At 33.4% G+C, this 21,436-nt stretch overlaps 1 protein-coding gene across 1 annotated transcript in view; it reads left to right on the top strand.

Moving 5' to 3' along the window:
- The window catches only part of LOC106465970 (cytosolic endo-beta-N-acetylglucosaminidase-like), an 86,944-nt gene that overhangs the window by 30,096 nt on the left and 35,412 nt on the right, over positions 1 to 21,436 (top strand). The window contains exons 5-6 of the mRNA XM_013926217.2: positions 10,349 to 10,514; positions 18,292 to 18,395. Coding sequence (XP_013781671.2) covers positions 10,349 to 10,514; positions 18,292 to 18,395 — 270 coding nt within the window. The remainder of the gene's footprint in view (positions 1 to 10,348; positions 10,515 to 18,291; positions 18,396 to 21,436) is intronic.

The following is a 21,436-nucleotide window of genomic DNA, read 5'->3' as shown; positions in this document are numbered from 1 at the left end:
GATGTAAAAGTTAAACTAAAAAATTGACTGAATTATTATTTTAAAGCTGAAAAAGTTAGCATGATATGGCATACAAACTTTCTGTTGTTTTGAAATTAGTACTTCAATTTTTTCATATCATAGATTATTTTATCACTTATGGAAAAAATAACAGTTTACTGTGCATCAGTGGTTCTAATTTTGTGTACATTTAGATAGAGGTCAGAGCAAAGGATGAAGTAGTGTCTATAATTTAGTTAAAATAACATTTATGGTTATTAATGTACAGTGTAAAAGTTTTAGGTCATCTACACCCTAGGGAAAGTTTTCCAAAATAATTAAATTTATGGGTATCTCTATAAAATTTTCATGCTAAAGATTTAAATTAACACATAAAAATTAGTCTTTAAATATTAAATTGTATCCAGAGATATAGTTGTGCAAATTAATTCTTTTATTTTAAATTTCCAAAGCATACTTACATCCTCTAATACTACAGGTACTACTCATCTGCTAGGATTTCTTCCTTTGCCCATCTAAGCATTGGTCTGATTTATTCATTCATGCTCCAGTCTTTTATACCCCATTTAATTGCCCTTGATGATATTTGTTTTGTGACACTCTCCACTAATGTCAGTTCACCCTCTATCCAGGTACTGTGTATAAGTACCTCATTCAGATAGTAGTGTTGTCACTTTTTCTCGACAAAGCATTCACTAACGGGTTTCTCTGTTAGAAGATACTTTGAGCATTCTTTGTGTTACCTAGTTGATTTTCATAATAAACAAGAAAAATTTCTCATTTGACAAGCTGATATATAGCATTAATTCCCGGATTAATTATTACTTCCAGCATGGAGGGAAATCGGGTCTCTTCTATCCCACCTCTGATATCTATCGTTGCACAACAATGGGGGGTGATGGTAAGGAATCACTCTCGATTGAGATTGTCAGTGATCTTATTAGATACATATATTTGGTTTGGTGGTGCTCCTTTGGGGAGCTCTGGGGCTGTAATTGAGGGCGATCCTGGACATTCTGGAGCGAATCTAGATTTGCTTTTTCCTGCGCCTTCTTTTATTCTGTTGACTTCTCAGGAGGCCACTTTGGGATAAGTTGCATCAGGCTCTTTTTCGTCAGTTGTTCCATCAAGTCTATGATATTTTGTTCTTTCCACAGTTGATTTTGAGCCTGCACCTTGATGGCTGAAAGGTATGGGAGCAAATACTCGGTTTTCCTTCCATCCACTGACATTGTGGTTCATGCAGGGAGGTTTACTGCTCAGTTAAGTGAAGAGACAGGTATGCCTTATCAGCCACTGTTGTCAGAACTATGTGATTTAGCCTACTACCATTAGGTGGAAGCATATTCCGACTCTCAAACAATATATATGCGCCAAGAAATTAGAGCGAATTCCTAAAGTGAACTTTATAGTTAACCAGAATAGATCAGTGCCCCTTGGTGGTAACTTTAAGGACTTACTACTCTAAAGTCCAACGTGTTGTTTTCCTAAAATAAAACTTTGTTGGAAGACTCTCAGGATCACCAAGTCCATTGATAACGAGTTGGAACCATTGTTAGCATCCACATTGGTTCGATTGTTGGCTTATACATTCATCCCTGTTGTAGTGGGCATCTTGGCTTTTATTGGCTCTTACAGTGGTTCATAGTTCCATCCCTATTCGATTGTCTCGACCCCTCAGTCCGTTGGTACCCAGAATAGATTCTGTCAATATACAAGGGATTTACTACTCAGTTGGAATGCTGCCAGTAACATTGGTGATTATTGCATGTCTGCAGGGTCTGTTGGACACAGCTCTGAGAATTTCTGGATATGTGGTAAACCTTAATCACGGATCCATGGGAACTACAGGTCCTTGAGTCAGGATTAGTCATCCAGTTCTCATCTTCACCACCATTATCCACCCAACCTGTAGGGTTTCCATCTCTTGCAGATCTTCAGATTTTGGAACATTAGTTCGAAGGCTGTCAGAGTTTTGTTGGTCAGGGGGTAGAGAGAGAATTGTGCCAGTTATTCATTCCTGTCGATTTGTTGGGCCGAAGAAGACAGGAGATTGATGTCCATTCATCAATTTTTCTTGTCTATATCAGTTACTAGGTTCTCCAAGGCTCACAAGTGATTCATTCCTCTCTCTGAGTTGGCATTTTTAATAGGATTGTGGATGCCCAAGTTTGATATAGTTGGCTCCTACCTGCACATTGCCATAATGGTGGCATCTCGCACGTGGGTCAGGTACTGCAGTTCAGGGTTTTTACCTTCAGACTAGCATTGGCACCACATGGGTTCTGCCGATTCGTATGAGCATTTTCTTGTCACCTCCATTCCCTAGCACTGTGTACACTCAATTTCATGACCGACTGGTTACCCAAGGTATTAAATATGATTTGTTCCAGCCCATTGTTGTGTCCTGTTGATAGCACCAGATTAGCAACTACTCCATAGTTTCTGCTTCTATGCTACCTTCAGGGGTGCCCACCTCTTCCACTTCCTCTTTGGTCATCTTTGTGGAGGCAGTCACGATCTGAAATGGTACACCTGGGTATCCAGAAGCTCAAGCTTCAGGCATGGAGGTTATGCAGTTCTTCACATGACATTGGGGTTTATGCAGTTCTTTACATGACATTGGTGTTTAATTTCTGTGGTCGCCATGTATCTACCTCAGTCTTTCCTTAGTACCACGATGGACATTTATTAATGGAAATGGCACACATTATAGCAATGATGTATTGAGAGGAGGTTGAACCCCCCTTCGATCCGTCGTTTTTTGACCTGGCTCTTTGGCTTGGGTTTTGCATTTTGCACAATTGCCCTGTATTTGGTGGCCTTATCGACTACCATTCCACACTTGAGAAAAGAAAAAACAAAATTCTTTGAGTCCCCAGTACTATCCAGCTTCCTCAAGTCACTTTGGGTACTTTGTCCCAAATGACCATTCCAGTTACCTAACTGATATATTAAGGTCACATTACATGCCCTTTCTCAACACTCATAGTAACTTTAGACATGTGCTATGTATCACCTACCTGAAGGTTATGTTTTGTTGCTGCTGAACTACAGATATTGATGGTTTGAGTGATTTGCGCTGATTGTGCACAGGATGCTCTATCATTCTACCTGTGTCCTCAGATTGGTTCTTCTTCCCTAAGACACTGTCAGACAGGGAATGAGATAAATTTGTTTCACTGATTCATCTGATCACTATTTGTTATGTTCTGAAGGTTTTGTTGCATACACTAATGCCTTTAGAGATGCTAGACAATGACGTTTTATTCATTGGGATCATTCAGTTTCCCAGGATTTACCCCAGTTACATTGATGAGGTGAGTATGAAATTGATCCATATTGCTTATTCTGGGCACTCTTTGTTGGTGAGGTATCTTCTACGAGTCATCAGATTCATCACATTTCTATGTCCATAGTGGCCCGGTTGAATTGCCTGCTGGAGGATATTGTGCAGACTGTTAAGTGGACTTCCCCCAACACTTTTACCTCATATTATTTGCATGATCTGGCAGTATCTTCATCTGAGGGTTTTTGACTACCCCTGTAGCTATCTTAACCACTTCTGTTAGATTATACAGAGGGGATGGTATTTTCATTGCTATTCTTGTCTTTTCTTTACTTTTCAGGGTCTATTACCTCGTTTTTACAGGATCCCACTTTGTAGTGAGTGTTGCCAGTCAGGTGTGCTTTTATCAAATCAATTCTGCACTAGCAACCACTAATTCAATATACTTTATCTAGGTTGCAACAGGCTCTGTAAAAATGAGGTGTTCCATAAGTCCACCTAGAGGCTGTACTGGGTAGTATTACTGTACTATGCTGGACCAACACTCATGGACTATCATGGATAATGCATAAGGGGATCCTGCTTGTCCCTGCCAATTATTGGATTGAATAACTTGGGTTCGGTTGGCTTTTAAAATTGAGGGAACTTGGTTTACCTATCACACTAAATTTTGAGGAGCAAAACAACTTATACTCACATGTAATTCCAAAGGGACTTGTTATTCCACCAAATTTTAGCATACCAAAGTACATTGAGGCAACGTTGGGTTTAAAAAGTACTGTGCATTGAGTTTTGAAGCTCCAAAGTACTCGCTAATATTGGAAATGTTCAGAAGGTTTTTGACCATTCTAGCATATCTATCAAATTTCTTTTTTTTTAGAGGGGGGTGAATAACAAGTCTTTTTAAAAATGGATTGATGAATAATAGTCAAAAGCACTAACCAATACACCAGCTGGAGTGATCCTCCTCTTTGACTATGGAAACTTAGTAATGAACTTGTCAACAACATCATCAAGATCATTGGACAGAGCACATTCTCTGCACTTAGACTTATTTTTTGTATTGGTTCTAAGGTTATTTTTGACCAGTTTTAGCTTGCTGAAGCTCCTTTCACAGGCAGCTGTGCTAACTGGGAGAGTTATAGCTATCTTTATAACCTTTTTAAGGTTCAGTAAAAGCCATAAACAGGGGTTTGAGATGTTCTGCAAACTTTTCCACTGGTCCAATTGTCACTCCTGAATGCTCATTCACTCTCTTAACCTGCATCTTTTCCATTTACATATCTTCAAGATTCAGCCTATAATGGGCTACAAGAAATTTAATAGCCTCAAAATCAAGGAATTTTTCAGATTTGGGGTCAATTGCTGACATAGAGTGGAACATATGGAGATTTTTCCCACTTAATCATTTGTTTAGTTCTCCAAGAAAACTATCAATGGTTGGAAACAAGATGGGTCATTTTATATCAGATGAATCTCATGTAGCATCCCACTTTTCCGGTGTGACTAGAACTACAAAGTTGTCCATGTTTCAAGGCATGGAGCTCTGTAACTGATGCTGACAGCAACATTTCAGATAGTGATGTCACAAGAACATTGAAAATAATGTGCAGCTTTCTCATCACATCTGTAAGTTTGCAACTTTGCTAGAAAACTCTTAATGAGATCTACTGCTTTCAAGTAATCTAACTTGGAACTTTGCAGCATATCTATCACTCCTTTTGCTTCATGTAAGATGCCATTCAGAAACAGCATACAATATATGAGTTTCTGGTCAAGATGATCTCGATTACTGTCACCTATGTCAGTGTGTCACGGAAATATAATAAAACAATCAAACTTTGCTACAATTGCATTTACAGCATGCACCTGGCAAGCCCATCCTGTTTCTGACATTGTTTTATATTCTACAGGCTTTTCATTTGAGTGTATGTGTTTTATTTTTTGGAAAGCAATTCACTGTGCATGAACATTAGAACCACTTAAAATTTTTTTATAAAGTCTGAAGCATTGAGAAAATGTCAGCTACAGATTTCTCACTTTCTATGATTATCAAATTAAGGTGAGCAAAATAATGAATGTAGATGGCTTGAGGTATGATTTGTCTTATTTTCTACTGAACCTCAGAGCACTTATTACTCATGATGGTAGTGCCATCATATCCTTGACCAGTCAGGTTTGTGACATCAAGTCCATTGTTCTTTAACTCCTCCAGAATATATTTGGCCAATGATTCTGCATCAATTTCATCAGCAACTTTAAAACCAAGAAATTCTTCACAAACTTCTGAATCATTAAAGTACTGAAGTACCAAACTCATCTGCTCTTTTTTTTTAGCTCTTTAATTTCATCAACTGAGCTTCTCTTACTTCTTCTTTTATTTCATCCAAAATTATGTCACTAAGGATGTCCAAAATGGCATCTTGTACACTGTGGTCCATATACTTGGCATTTTAGATCCTTTATGCAGTTGTTCATTTATGATCTGGGAATAAGTCTTTAAGAAGTTTAATATTTTCAAAAAGTTTCCTTTATTTTCAGGTGTATCTATTTCATGATGACCCCTCTGAGCTATGTTTTGGACAGCTGTAAGTCCTAATGTATCTGCAAATATTTTGATGTATTCCCTATTTTTTACATAATCAGCTAGTGAGCTTTATTAATGAGGTCTACTGCTGTTCTCTCAGAAAGGTTGTATTGTAAATAAGCATTATATTTGCACTCATCACTCAAATGTGCATCAGCCTGCTTGTCTTTGAGAAGTTTATTGTTTTTTGGATTTTCACCCATTCACTTTTTCCATGTATTGAACCCTTTAGGCACAAAAGCTTGTTCACCTTGATATTTAGCACCTGTAGTAAAATGATGACAGACAAAACAGTAAATTATGTCAGTAGATGCAGAAAATTCAAACCAAGGATATGCTTCATACCATTCAGGTATGAATTTTCATCTATGAGTCTTTGAAAAGCAGAAGGGCTCATTAAGACCAGGTGGAATTTGTTCATTGTCGGCCTTTGTTATAGGCAAAGTTAATTTTTTCACTGCTGCTTCTCAGCTCATGTAATTCTCCAATGCTAGTGGGTTTGCCCATTATATCTTCATGTTCTTGATCAGAAGTATCCACACTGCCCATTCTTACTTCGTCCTCCTGTCTCCTTGATAGGTTCATCTTCCTAGGAATCCTATGGTTTATGCGGGTTTTTGTAAAATTTTCTGATATCCATTTTCTCAATAGAAAGATTTGATGTGTCTACACATGTATGCAGAACACCAACTTCATGGAACAATTAACAATGGTAAAATGTATTGTTTAAAGATACCCATGACCTCATGATCTACAAACTTCCAGAACAACCTCCCAACAAGTACTGAGTCACAAAGTAAAAGTGCCAAAGATAGCTTGGGACACAACACGCCTGTGCTTGCCACAGTTGCTTACTGCAAAACTGGTCTGAAGACCTTTATTTATTCATGATGTTAGAAAAACATGTAGGTTCAAGACCTTTATATATTAATATTTTTGAGAAAGGTAGGCCTAGGTCTCTTTTTAACCCTTTTGTGTCAGTATAACATTGTCATTGCTCAGGCAAAGCAAAATATTTATAACCTTCAATCTTAATTAATTACAAAGCTATCAAATAGAAAATCAGATCTCTCTTGCCATACCCACCTGTCAATCCTCCTCTTCAGATCTTGCCAGTAGTTTTCTCTGACTTTCAGTTATGTATTATCTACAGAAAACTAAGGATTCCACCTTTGAAATAGTGTATTATTCTACTTTCTTTTTTTTTTCAATAGACAATATGTAGTTTTGGTTTTAGTTTTACTTTTGTTCTCACAAGAAGTATATCAACCAGCTTTTCTTAATTTCTAATGATGTTTGTAGCACAAATAGAAAGCTAGAAAAATTGTGATAGTTCTGAGACGTATTCTGCTTTTTTGCATGTTACTTTGAGCATTATTTAATTAACCCTATTGCCCCTGGTGCCATTTTTAAATTCCTTTCTGCACATGTACTGCATTACTTTCAGAATTCAATTAAGCTGCTTTAATATCAATATATGAATATGAAATTGACATTGTATTGTACATTATAATTTGAATGTTTATGTTATCTAAGTTTTAGTTACTTTATTTCAAAGGAAACCTTTAAAAAATACTTTAACTACAGTTTCCGTGTCACATGATCCATTTTTTTTGAAAAATATGGACTTTAGCATGGTTTCTCTCTGAAGCACACAAACTGGCATGTAAAGACATTTCTACACTGTCAAATGGTTGACCTAATTCTCATTTCAGATCTAAAGTCTGCAGGTGGATTTTTGGGAAGACAGTTATAAATTTTATAACCCTTGATGGGTGCCATGCCCACTTTGTGTACTTTGCCTTCAGATTTACAAACCACATGTACTTACTTAACCCAAGTGTATATAGTTGTTAGAAAGAGCTCAGTTTAGAGTATACACAACGTAGACATAACTGCCATTAGTATCATTGTCTGTTTGTTTGACTCTAGTACGTATGGTGGTTTCTTACTTGAATATGCTATAGTTAGAGAAACAGTTAAACTGTGTTTAGGTCTTACATTTATATTTTAGTTTAAAGATTTTTATAAGTTTAACTTATTGCTTTGGTTTTCAAAGATTATAAACAAGATGATGTGTGTAAGAGTTATCTTGTTTCAGCAATGCGTCTTTGCTGCGAGTCTGCTGAAATAACATGGTAAAGCCCTGCGGGCATCAGAAAATGTATGGGCATAAATGATAATAGATGAAGAATTTGAAAGGAAAATTAAAAATAAACTATAAGTAAAAAAGATAAAGACATGAAGGTATGTACATATTTCCATTTGTTAATTTTAAACATTTCATTGCACTGTATGTCAATGATAATAGATATAGTTAGTGATATAGTAGAGAAAATGGGAAATAAATATAAATAATTACCTAAAAAAAACTTTAAATATTGATTTATGAGGATCTAGAGATTATGCAAATAAAATGTAAGGTAAACTGTAAGGTAAAAAATTGTATTTTTATACTTCATATAGAAATCACTTTTCAGGTGAACTATTCAAAGTGTGAGTGCAAATAACTACATTACATAATAATTTTTTTATTAGAAATAATAGAAAAAATCAAAATTAAATATTTTATTTTTCTCAAACTACACACATTTACAAAGGTTCATGTCAGATTTTAAACAATTATATCCACTAGTTTTACTTGTGGAATGAAATATTATGAGAAGGATGTTAGGTGTGCCATAGGATTAAATAAATAAATAATTATTTAGTGCAGTAGTACCATTAGTATAAAAATAAAGTTCTAGGGAATAATCTAGTATTGTATGATATATCTGGTTGACTTCTAGTATAAAAGAAAAAAAAAACATCCCATAAAATGGTATTGTGTGTGTGAACATGTTTTCTTATCATACACATAGCATTTGCTCTATGTATGCAGGATTATATTTGGGGTGGGGGCAAACTAGGGGCAAGAAAACAATTTGGGTGGGCAAATGCCTGCCCCTTGTACCCCTGTATTGCTGCCACTGTACATCGGATGGCTTCTACCACTGATAATCGGGTTTCAATACCATGGAATACAGATAGATGGCTTACTGTGTAGCTTTATGCTTAAAAACAAACAAATACCCAAACCAATGGTGTTCTCAACTGTATTAAGCATGGATTTCACACTACATCTCATCATATTTAAATATGGCAATGTCGTTGGCCTCCTAGCCTCTGTAGCATTTAGAGACCATCACATAAACAGGCAAGGGGACAAATGTGCAATGTTTTTCCTGTTTTGGCCTTATCATATCACTGTATTTTCAGTTACATGATTTCATTTGTCACTTGTAGTTCTTCTCCAGGCTTGATGGAATCTGTCTCTGATGTGTTTTTTTTATTTTTTGTCCAAAACCCGTGGTTAACTATTTTCAGGGGTTCTGGGATTGTGAATAATTTAGCCTTCCTAAGAAATGATACAAAATATAGAAGGTACAATAATTAAATAAAATATCTTCTTTTGTATTGAGTATCTCTTTGCATACCAATTTATCCAGTTAGGACTCTCATATGTTTCTTAACTTGTGCATTTGTCCTGGACAACCAAGGTATTGCTAGATCTCCCAACACCCTGATCACACATCTCGGGGTGTCTGGGATTGTGATATTGTTAAATGTGTGTATGTTTGATGTATATAAAATATATATATATAGTCGGGACTCTTGCAAGTCATATATGGCTCTGAATTAACACACACTCCACCTTCCATGCTGGAGCTCCATGAAAGGGTTTTGCTCTTTGGAAGTGAACTAAGGGTGTCACCTAGTGTTTGGCGATGCCTCACCAAGTATCTTTCCCACCTCCACATTGTTACTGCTGAAAACCTCCATAACAAACGTGCTTCGAACTTTAGTGCCATAAAGGAATTAAATGATTGACATTCAAATCTCACTATTCAGTTTGGCAAGAGTAGCCCAAGAGTTGGTTGTGAGTGGTGTTGAACAGCAGCTTTCCATCTAGTCTATCACTTCAAAACTAGGGATAATTAGCAAAGATAGTCCTTGAATAGCTTTGTATAAAAAATTCATTAAACTGACAAACAAAGCACATTTCTATACCAAACTGGTGCACTAGTAGATTATATAAATGTAAATAATGTTATATAAATATAACACAAGGTGTGTCCAACTCTCTCATAAGGCATTTTATAACAGACTTCATAATAACTGTAGGCTTCCAGTAATGCAAAGGGTTCATATTACCATTTGTTTCTGAGGCTGTGTGGGTTATTATTTAAAGTGATACATCACTCTGACTTACCATTATTCTTGAAACTGGGGCAGATGTATGATTCTTTTCTACTCAAGGGTTGAGTAAGTTTTCAAGAAAAACAAGTAGATTTTTCTACCATTTTATCCCTTGGACAAGGTTTTTCAAAAACTATGGAACTTGGTACTGTTTTAATTGTTTGGGGTGCTCAGTGTGATAACACTTAATGAATTTGAAAATAGATTAATGTAAACAACATTTATTTCAATAGGATTTTTTTTGAAGCATGTGATGGGATCTATGTTAATTACACCTGGAAGGAAGAAAATTTAAATCACACCTGCCAAGAATCAGGCTTGAGAAAGTCTGATGTGTTTATGGGTGTTGATGTCTTTGGACGGGGCACTTTAGGAGGTGGTGGCTTCAACATTGATGAAGTAAGTTTAGAGGAATTCTAATTTAATTTTAAGGTTTAATATAAATAATGAAAAACTGCTCAGTGAACCTTGTTAGTCTTTATTTTTTACAGTTGAACCACAGTTTTGTAACAAAGAAAGTTGTTTTCAGAGTAGTTGGTATATTATAGCAAAATTAATATGCTTCATGTTTACATTAGTTGCTGAGACCTGGTAATCAGAATTAAAAACAAAACAAAATTGATTAAGCACAGGATAATAAAATCATAAAATTATATGATACTGTCATTTCAACATGCTATATCAGTACTTAAATTTTATCATGTTGTTATGTTTTATCTTAAAATATATACATTTAACATTACGTGTAGCCTTGAGTTTAAATAAAGCACAATTAATACATAAACCTCTAACTGCTCATTTGAGATGCAACTCACTCGCAAGGAATTTCTTCTACCTGTACTTGCATGTGCAGTGGAGTACGAGTTAGCTTCAGAGATGCTCTTTTCATCCATGATTATGCAGTAATAATGTCTTCATTATGCCTCGTGCTTTATTTTCATCTAGGAAACTTTACTTACCATTTTCCATGACAATTAATGAAGTCATTTACCACTTTTATTGTTGTTCATTTTTTCATAAGTACCACTATTTTCTTTTATCTTTCCTTTTTGATTTCTGGGGTTTCCAATAATCCTTTACATTAGGACTTTCCTTTAACCTTGCCATTTGATCAGAAATATTCTTTAGAGAAAACTTTTTTTTCTTATCTCCTGGAAACAAAATTTGTTCTAGAAATTTCTCAAGGTAAATGTTGCATATTCATGATTGATCACACATCTTTGCAATTTTTTCCATTCCCCTTGATGTCTAGGGATTTTAAAGGGAATATTGAATATGATCTGTCTTTTGCTGAAGGCATTTCACACATCTTTTCCCTGTTTTTTAAGTGTCACTGGAGGAAGGTGATTCTATTTCACATACAGATTTTCCTGTAATAAGCTCTCTATTCGATTTTGAATCGTATCTTACCTGTTGTGTATTTCTCTTTTCATTTTTTGTGATAATTGCAATAGTTATATGATTAATATAGTGTGGGAACAGTTTTCGTTATTACCTGTTACTACATGCAACCAAATGTTTGACATCTTCCAGAACTGTCCCACTTCTTTGGTTCTAGCAATGAGAAGTAAGAGCCATTTCCCTTTGAGAACTTTTGCTATTGATTCTTAGGTGTGTCATCAATTTCTTTTGCTGTCAGCTCTAGTGGGCATAGAGAATTAGAATCAGGCCTTGAACCATCTTATAACTGTGAGTGTTGAAGTGATTCAGTACATATCCTTTTCTGTTCCTTGTCTCAAAACACACAGACAACTACAAACCTATCATGAGTCTCTTTGGTCTCAATTAGTTTTTAATTATCAGTGTTTCAAGTTGAAGGTTTTCAGTAATTTAAGTTGTTACCTTGAATTTTTGATGCTGATGTTTTTGACATCTCTAATACATATCTTCATGTATGCATTTTTCCATTCATTGTGGTTCTTTTTTAGTTTTTGTTTACCATACGGTATCACCATCTTTGTGTGGATTTTAATTACCATATGAATGGCTGGCTTATTTTAGCAGAATTAGTAAAAGTTTCATTCCAGTAAATGTAACTGATACTAGATATGGCTTTCTAGGTGGGCTTGTCAGTCAAGCTTTTAGAACTCAGCTTTTTACAACTCATATTCTTAACTGACCTGGAAATACTTAATTCTTCCCTTGATCATATTTATCTGCTCTCCATGTGTTTTTCTACCTTGATTGGCAGGTTCGGTTCATCATTACCATGTTTTTTTATTTCTATGATCCTTGAAGCCTATTATTTGGGGACTCTGGTTTTGGTAGAGAGTCTCACCTTCCTTAGAAAGGTTCACATCCTTTGCAGACAAATGGCAACTGTCCAAAGACCTTTTAGAACTGGAAATGCTTTTCCATTCTGCAATCTTGGGTGTGGCTATCTTCAGTCAGAATTGTTTCAATAATTTTCTTTAAGGTTATTCACTTATTCATATCTTATGTATAATTTAAAATCTGATATATGTTTCTTACTATAACAGATTTTAATCTAACACAAATGAGTTACTTTGAAGTTTTTACTCCCAGATATTTAGTGTAAAATCTTTAGTTGTTTTGTGTTTCCATAACTTTGCCTTCCTTTTTTTTAAATGCTAATAGATTAAAAAAATTCTTCCCTATTACTTAATGCACTTTCACAAAAATTTGCTATTCACTTGCATTTGATTTTATTTTCACTTGTGTTTAGTAAAAAGCTGTACATTGTAACTTTAACCCTAATTTTTTGAAGTTCAGTGTTCTTTAAACAATTTTCAGTTATCTATTGTCAGCTGTTGTTTTTCTTTCTTTCTGTGTTCTATTTTGATATGTTTGCTGCCCTTTGGATTAATATTTTTATTCAGCAATATCCATTGCCATTTTTTTTTCTGGTTTTAATCTTTAGTTGTGTCTCATTTACTTCTAATCTTTCCTCTCATTGCAATTTCTAGATTCTCTCTGTTGTTCATAAGCACACTCTTGTCTGGTTTAATTTTCAAGATCTTTCAGTCAGCATACCCATCATAATTTTATCTGGATTCATCTCAAGTATCTTTTATGATTCATAAACACAATCTTCTCTTTGACACTAATATCTAGACTATCATTTTTCATAGTTACTTTTCTGGCTTCATTTTCTAGGTCCATCTAAACTTAAAACAACTATCTCTCATCTCAGTACAGATTCTATTTCATTCATTATTTATAGCCCCATTATTTCTTTGAACCTATGGATGTTGTTGTTAGATATTTTATTAGTTATTTCACTCTGTTGTATATCTGTTTTTTTGTTTATAGTTACTCTGTGGTTTTTAAATCATTCATTAATTATAATAAATCTCTTTCTCTGGCTTCATATTCTAGGTATTTTATAATAATGCAGTTTCTGTTTTCTGTTTTTATTTTCTAAATCATTCACTGTTCAAAGTCACTGTGTTCTTTGATTTTTGGAAACATCATTGTTTGTAGCAACTTTATGTTCTTTTTTTTTGTAGATTCTAGATCTTGAATTATTTATATGTTTTATTATGCCTTTGCTCTCTAAGTTTTAAATGTTCCACTATTCATAATAACCCCTCTTATCTATAGCTAATGTTTCTAGGTTCTGTTTATAACCACTCTTTGACCTTTTAGCTTAAGTTTCTAATTTCCTGATTCATTCAGTGCTGCCAATTCTAATTTTTTTAAACTGTAATTTCTCACACTTTTTTCATTTTGTTTTATGTTTTGTAATTTTTTGTACCTTTGTTTGTCAATATTAAATATTGTAAAAGTGATTTTGTTTTTGATACAAAAATATTAGACCATTCTCAGATGTTGCATGTAATGATATATTGTTAATAAAAAGTGTGGTTTTAATATACATGATCAGGAATGAATTGAGGACTGTATACAATGAGGTGTTTATATTTTCCTCATTCCTTGGAACCAAAAGACAATTATTAATCAATTTTTTAGACATCAAGAAATTTTATGGTCACAATTCTCCATACATTAGTAGTTAGTTTATAAATTGACACAAATGTTACACTTTTTGCGTCACTTGTTTTTTTCTCTCATTTCAGATATTTTTTAGTAACAGAGTGGCAACACTTTTATTTATAACTTTTTTATCTTTAACTATTAGATCTTGCACTGCTCATAGACAGTATTTTACATTTATATCTAGATTGTACAATGTTCATACTCAATCTATGCTTTATGAGAGGATTATATAGATTCTTCAGTGTATGTAGTCACTATTCTCTGCTCTCATTTTCTATAGCCATTCTCTATACCCTAGTAGTAAAAATAATTATAACTACTGGTAAAAAGTTATAATAAAGTAATATGAAATAAAAATTTTCCAAAAATAGTTTCACTAACAGATTTATGTTTTTGTTTCTTTTTAAATAATTTAAGCAGTGTGTTCAACATGTGAGCTTAGTTTTCTGTGGACTTCTGCCATTTTTCTTGGTTTCAAGGCAATGTTTCAGGCTTTAAGTTGAGCCATGACAAAGTTATGCTCATACTTGATGAATATGTTAGCTTGGGGTATAAACATAATTTCAGATCCAAGAGAAATGGTATGAAAAGTCACTACCCTGTTTTAATTCTGTTGTCTAACTGGCTTCAAGATATAAGAAGATACACTTACCTAAAACATAGTTTTATTATTGTATATGTAAAATAACTTCTGAAAAATATATATGAAGCTCAATCTATCATTTGACTAACCACTTATTACCAAATTATACTTGTTTATGGGAATTTCACCCTTCATCGGTAATCCTGGACAAGGGAAAATCGAAGGAATAAGACAACACTTCATGTAGGGTGGAGTGTATGTTATATGATCATGTATGACATTATAGTATAATAGACCATTGTACCAGTAAGACATCTGTAAACATCATACGTAAAATTGATTCTGTTTATCTCATTTCTCTCTTTATCCTGACATCAATTTCTAGATCCATTGGTTTTCTTAATTCATTTTCTTCTTTTAAAATCCTTCACTATTCAAAAGTATTCAGACATTGTATTTCAGTTTTTAGACATATCACTGTTTATATAACCACCTTCTATTCTTAACCCTTTTGCAAGGGTAGCCTTTTTAAATGCTTTTCTGTGCAAGTCACTGTGTTACATTCAAAATTTAATTAAACACCTTTAATATCAATGTATGTGAATGAAATTAATATTATAATGTGTGTTATGATTTGAAGTTTTATTTTATCCAAATTTTAAGTCCTTTATTTCAAAATAAACCTGTAAAAAACTGCTTAAAACTTCAGACGTGACCAACGAGCAATGAAAATTCTCTACTTTGACTCTCTGTATCTTCAATAATATAATGGTACTTGAGTAGAGGTTTGTCTAGACAATAAGTTGCTTACATAACTTTTTGACTCACTCATTTCAAAGTACTCTGAATAAATACAGTTGAAACAAGTAATTAATTTTTTCAACCCCTGACAGCTGCCATGCCCACCTTCAACAGATTTGTTTGTGCTTTATAGCCTACATATAGATGTATACATAACATGTGTATAGTCATTAGAAAGAGGTCATTTTACACTATAAATAAACAGTTATTTTGAAATTGGTGTGCAGTTGTCATCACAGATTATATGAAATTGACTACAGTATGATTGGCTACTTGATAGACTATAGCACTTCTGGTAGTTTCTTACCAAAATATGTTATAGTTAGGGATACAATTGAAATTGTATTTAGGTCTTGTTATTGTATTTTAGTTAATTATCTGTTAGTTATGTTTTAAAATGCATAACTGAAAGGTTTAAACATTTTTTAAATCATACTTTGAGTCCATTCTCAAGGCTTAGGATATTATGCACTGCACGAAAATTTTACTGAATGGTTGTACATGTCTCTCAAAGAAACTGTAATATGCCTCACTCGAGGGCACCGTTGACTTATGTTGAGATGACTAATAAGTGGTAAAAGACAAGAAAGGAAAAACAACATTAAAAATTAAGCATATGTGAAAATTAAAAGGTACTATATACATTTACCTTACAAAAACTGTTGATATCCTTTTTGGAGGTTCTAGAGATTATGGAAATGAAATATGAAACTATAAGATGAAAAAAAGTATTTTTATACTAAAAATGAAAATCACCTTGTACTCAATTTGTTAATAGTTTGAATATGAGTAACTACAATAGAAAAATAACATTTTTAGTAGAAACACTTAATTATAAAACTATCATTATTTTTGTACAAGATACTTATGATCTTTAACAAAATTTTACCAGTTTTTGAGAGGATATGTTAAGAAATCTCAGAGTTACGACATGTATTGTTGTACAAGTGAAATTCATGACTCAATTTCCACAAATTGCATAAGTCCGCCATGAAGGGGTTAAACAGGATAGCCAAATCCTTTATTGTTCGTAGACACTGTAGTTTTCAGATCATTGACTACTTTCTTAGCCAGATACTGACATTTGTACAAGTTTCTAGATCTTTCATTGTTCATAATATTTTTTATACTGTAGCACAATTTTGAGTTTGTAGATCCTTCAGTGTTGTAGCTACTCATTGACCTCTTGTTGTTTTCTGATTTCTTCAGTGTTCATTGCCAATTTCTTTTCCCTGAAGGTAATTTGTAGATTCATAAATATTCTTAATCACCTTTTTATTTTCTAGCTCCAGTTTTTAGATCATTTACTTCTTATAAGTACTCTGATTACAGTTTCTAAATTTTTGTTCTTTGCTATTATTATGTTCATAGTCATTTCTAATCCTTTATTTTTTCTAGTCACTCTGACTTTTGAATTCAGTTTTGTTCTACTTAGCCATTTATGTACACACTCTTTTATTTCAAATTTGAAATTCTTAAGCACTGTTAGTCATACTTTGTTTTTAGTTTCAGTATCTTAAAACTTTAATACTCTTAGCTACACTCTGACATATGGCTTCAATTTTTAAATGCTTTCATCCTTATAGTCACCTTGTTCCTTGATTGTAGTTTCTTACTTTGGTCATTTATTCTTTGGCTTCATTTTGTATCTCTCACTATTTGTAACTTCTGTTTGTGTATCTTTCATTCTTCAGCAATAATCTCTGTTCTGTGACTTTATTTTCTTGATTTTTCATAACTACTCTAACCACTTCTAAATATTCTTTTCGATCCTTTATTGTTTAAAGGTATTAGTATTTTCTTGGTTTTAGTTGTTCTGTACTTTATTTTTCTTATGAAATTTTTAGATCCCATACTAAACATAATTATTCTGTATTTTTGCAGTATTTTATAAAATCTTCACTGTTTATAGTAATATTTTACTTTTACTATCTGTTGACTCATTGGCTTAGATGACTAACATGCAAGCAGTTCTTGTGATGTATGTACAAAAACCTCATAATACTTGACAAAGCAACTCAAGTGTGTTACATCATAGCTGTTGGTTTGTGGAGCTTGATTTAATTTATGTATTAAGTAATAACTTACTGTTTACTTTTACATGGTTCATGCATGGTGTTTGAGCCCTTGGTATTGACTGTTCATTGTTTAGTGCCTTTGGGTTAGGCCCTTAGATCATTCACTGTTCAGAGCCATAAATGGATCTTTACTTTTGTTTCCCATTTTTTATTGTTCATATGCATTAGCCAGGCATAAAACTGCTTCAGAATATAACAAGAAATTTGTGTGGTTCTGAATACTTGTTTTCTGTTTAAAATACAAGATCAGTGTAGAGTTTTTCAAATATCACATATAGATATGGAAAATGGTTAAACTGTATCATTACAAGTGTTCCTGAATGAAAAGCAAAGATCTAGATTTGAAATCTGTCTTCTTAAAAGTGTGTGTTTTGTGTACATCTGTTATCTGTTGAGCATTAGCTTTATGTAAAACTAATAATTTGTTTGTCTAAAAATAAAAACATTAGAAATGTGTAAGTTTTTGAATCTGTTTGTCTACAAGATTTTGCAAAACTTGAAATTTGTACAAGTTTTACAACCTAATTACCAAAAAAGTTTTAATTAACCATAAGATATTATGACCCAATTTTGTTTGTTTTATGCTGCTGTTTTTCTTGAAGAAGCTACTTGTAGAAAATTTAAACAGTAAAGTTTTTGTTATTCTGGAAAAATTTTAATCTGTTTGAATTATAATTTTTTTCATAACTTCCTACTATGAGAATATTCAGTGTCATTATAATATAGTAGGATAAAATGTATGATCATCTTTCAGCCTTTAAAGCTCATTGGAGACTACAACTTATCAGCTGCTATCTTTGCTCCTGGTTGGGTGCAAGAAACTTTAGGAAAAGAAAACTTTACTGAGAATCAATACAAGTAAACCAGTTTTTAAGTTATTTTACATAGCTTTTACATTTTTACTGTTGAAATAATTTGTTTCTTCTTCTTTTCTTTTACTTCTGCAGTAAGCTTCCTTTATGTGATTAACTTAGTAAAACAATTGTGGTGAGAAGGAAATAGTTTAATTTTGTTTTTTATCTTTTAAAACATTTGTATAGATGTCAGTTTATAACAAATTATGAGAATGATGTTTTGCTGTTAGAGTAATTGGCAGTTAGTAATTAAATAAATATATCAGTAACTAATTAGTAATTAGACTGGTAATCCTGTAGGCTGCTAACCATTGCAATGATTGGTATCCAATCACCACAATGTTACCATAAGTACTTAATGACATGATACAGCCCTATAATTTAAAAACAATTAGGAATTTAGAATGAATTAATTTAAAGCTAGCTAAATTAGACAGCCATCTCAATTTCTGTTTTAAATCTAAGAAGTTTCCTAAAGCTACAGAAACCTAAAAACACTGTTATAAACTTAAGTAAGTGATTACTAATGGAATCCAAACACACTGTACTAAGTAAAGGAGTGAACTTTGCCTTAGCGCATAACCAACTACCCACCTTAGATACAAGTACAACCAAAGAAAACACAGCTTATATTCTAGTTGAATAATGATAATAATAATATAAGAATCAAAGTGGGATCAACAGTTCAGAAGACTATGAAATGTAAATTTCACTATAACACTATTGTAGCGGAAAAAAACTGCTCCTTGGAACCAAAAGAAAAAGTAAGGAATGCCAAGAAAAAGCATAAGAAAATTTCAGGCTCATGATATTCCCCTATGTTGAAGTTCTTTCAGAAAACATTCAAAGGATATGCAAACAACATAAATCAGTACATTCTTCAGAAATCTCAAAACAATGCAATTTCAGTTAATGAAAAAAACGTATGTAACATCTCATGTAAATGTGAACTATAAAAAAATGTGCTCTATGAGTTAACTGTTTAGTGACCAGTTTTGTTGAAAGTTCAAAGTGTGCATGTCATGACCTTTAACAATTTACAGTATTATACTCAAAAATTAACTAAATAACTTTAATATCAATGTATGTGAATAAACATGGTGTGAAAACTAGTTTATATTTCTAATTTTTTGTTACTTACGTTTTAACTTCTTGATAACTTAATTTTTCTGTGTCATGTGATAAGTCTGAGCTCTGATTTTTTTATTTTAGAATATTCTAGTTTCTAAAAGTTTGCTGCAGTTTCGAACCAATTAGAAGTACAAACTATACATAATTACAAGCGAGAATGTAAAGTTTCAACCTTTTACCTTATTGAATTGTCGAGATATCAATAAATTTGACAAACCTACCAGAGAAGCCCCTCCCTCTCTGTGACTTTCAGTAGTTTTCCAATAAACTTTACATGAATAATGGACAAGGTTATAATGAATAGAAAGAGCAAATTCTACTCTATATGAAGCTTACAACCATTCTTTTGAATTCCAGTACAATATATAACCTCACATATAGCTTCAGAATTCAGTGCTGCCCTCTATATGCAAATTTTTTTGCTTGTCACTAGCCTTGAAACTCCTACCTAAAATAAAGTGTTTCCACGTGATACTTCTGTGCTGTTGCATGCAAATGAGCACGAGACAACCCTCCACCAATAGGAGTGTAACACACCCTCCTAGTACAGCTGACTTCCTCTGTACTGATTGTTCAGTCATCACTTTTCAGTTTGGTTTTCTGTAAAAACATATATTTTTTTTTGCTCATGAGCTTTTGAGAGTTTGTTGGAATTATCTACAAAAGCACCAACTGTTGTGGAAATATTAAATTAGGATTTTCATTTTTCAACTTTTCTGCATCTGCAGATGTTGTGGTCTTTTATTTCTACATTATTAATTCCCAAGTGAAAGTAACTTCCACTTTGCCTGATGTGGGACAATAAGACATTGTTTACAGTGGACTAGCAACTAAAATGTCGTAGGGTTTGTCTGTCTGTTGAGGAAATGATGGCTTTTGTGTGACAGGAAATGGAGTCTTTCATATGGCCTGCACTTTCTTCTGAACTTGATATACATCCTTCTATGTACCCCATTCATGACAAAGGGCATTTTGACAGTTTTTGCACACTACATACCTTTGCCAAATATTCTACCCATTGTGGATTTACCTAGGCCCTTTTATGCAATTTTGAGACATGGTTTCTTAGGTACTTACTTTTTTATATCTCCTGATTTTTATTCTTTTCCTTCACTTCTTAATTCAGTCCCTGCTTCTGATTTTTATGTTTTTCCTTGCTCTCAAAATATTCTAGTTCATATTGAATAATTTTTATCTTGACTTGATCTGGTGCATGTATGGGTACTTGGTCTCACAATTTGTTTCCACGCTCATGCCTTCTCTTCTGATTCCGTTACCAACAAGTACATCTGGTGGTTTCTCATGTTCCAGGTACCCTAAATCTTGTTGCTGTTCATCTCTTGAGGCCCAACAAGATTTTTTTCACAGAGTGGCCCTTGAATCCTCATGTTTTCCAGTGGCTTTGCTTTCATCTTGACACCTCTATTATTGATGCCTTTGCTATATATCACAATGCCAAACTTCCCCTTTGCTAGCCTCCTGTTTTGCATCCATTGGTTCTGGTTGTAGATACATTCAGTCAGGACTGTTCCAACCTCTTTCTATACACCAGGAAAAAAGTTAAGCACCCCCGTGTTTTTTTCAAGTGATTCAGATTCGACGTTCTTGTGACTGATTGTAAATTACCATTCAATCTAAACGTGTTTATCAATTGAAATTATGCATTATTGGGCACAAGAAAACAAGATTATCACCGTAAAATAACAATTTTTAATTTACATATCATGACATCAAAATATGGACAGTTTTCACGCTTAAAATTATCTTTAATAAGTATTGTCAGTGAAAGCTCAAAAACGTTATTGAATTGTCAAATCACATTACAAAAAGTCAATATCGGGTATATCCACCGTTTGCCTGGATGACTGCTGCAACCCTGCGCCGCATACTGCCAGTTAGACGTCTGATTTGTTG

The sequence above is a fragment of the Limulus polyphemus genome, unplaced genomic scaffold (assembly GCF_000517525.1).
Source record: "Limulus polyphemus unplaced genomic scaffold, Limulus_polyphemus-2.1.2 Scaffold2105, whole genome shotgun sequence".
Lineage (NCBI taxonomy): Eukaryota > Metazoa > Arthropoda > Merostomata > Xiphosura > Limulidae > Limulus > Limulus polyphemus.
The sequence above is the reverse complement of the archived record's forward strand: the minus strand, read 5'-3'. Positions and strand labels throughout refer to the sequence as shown.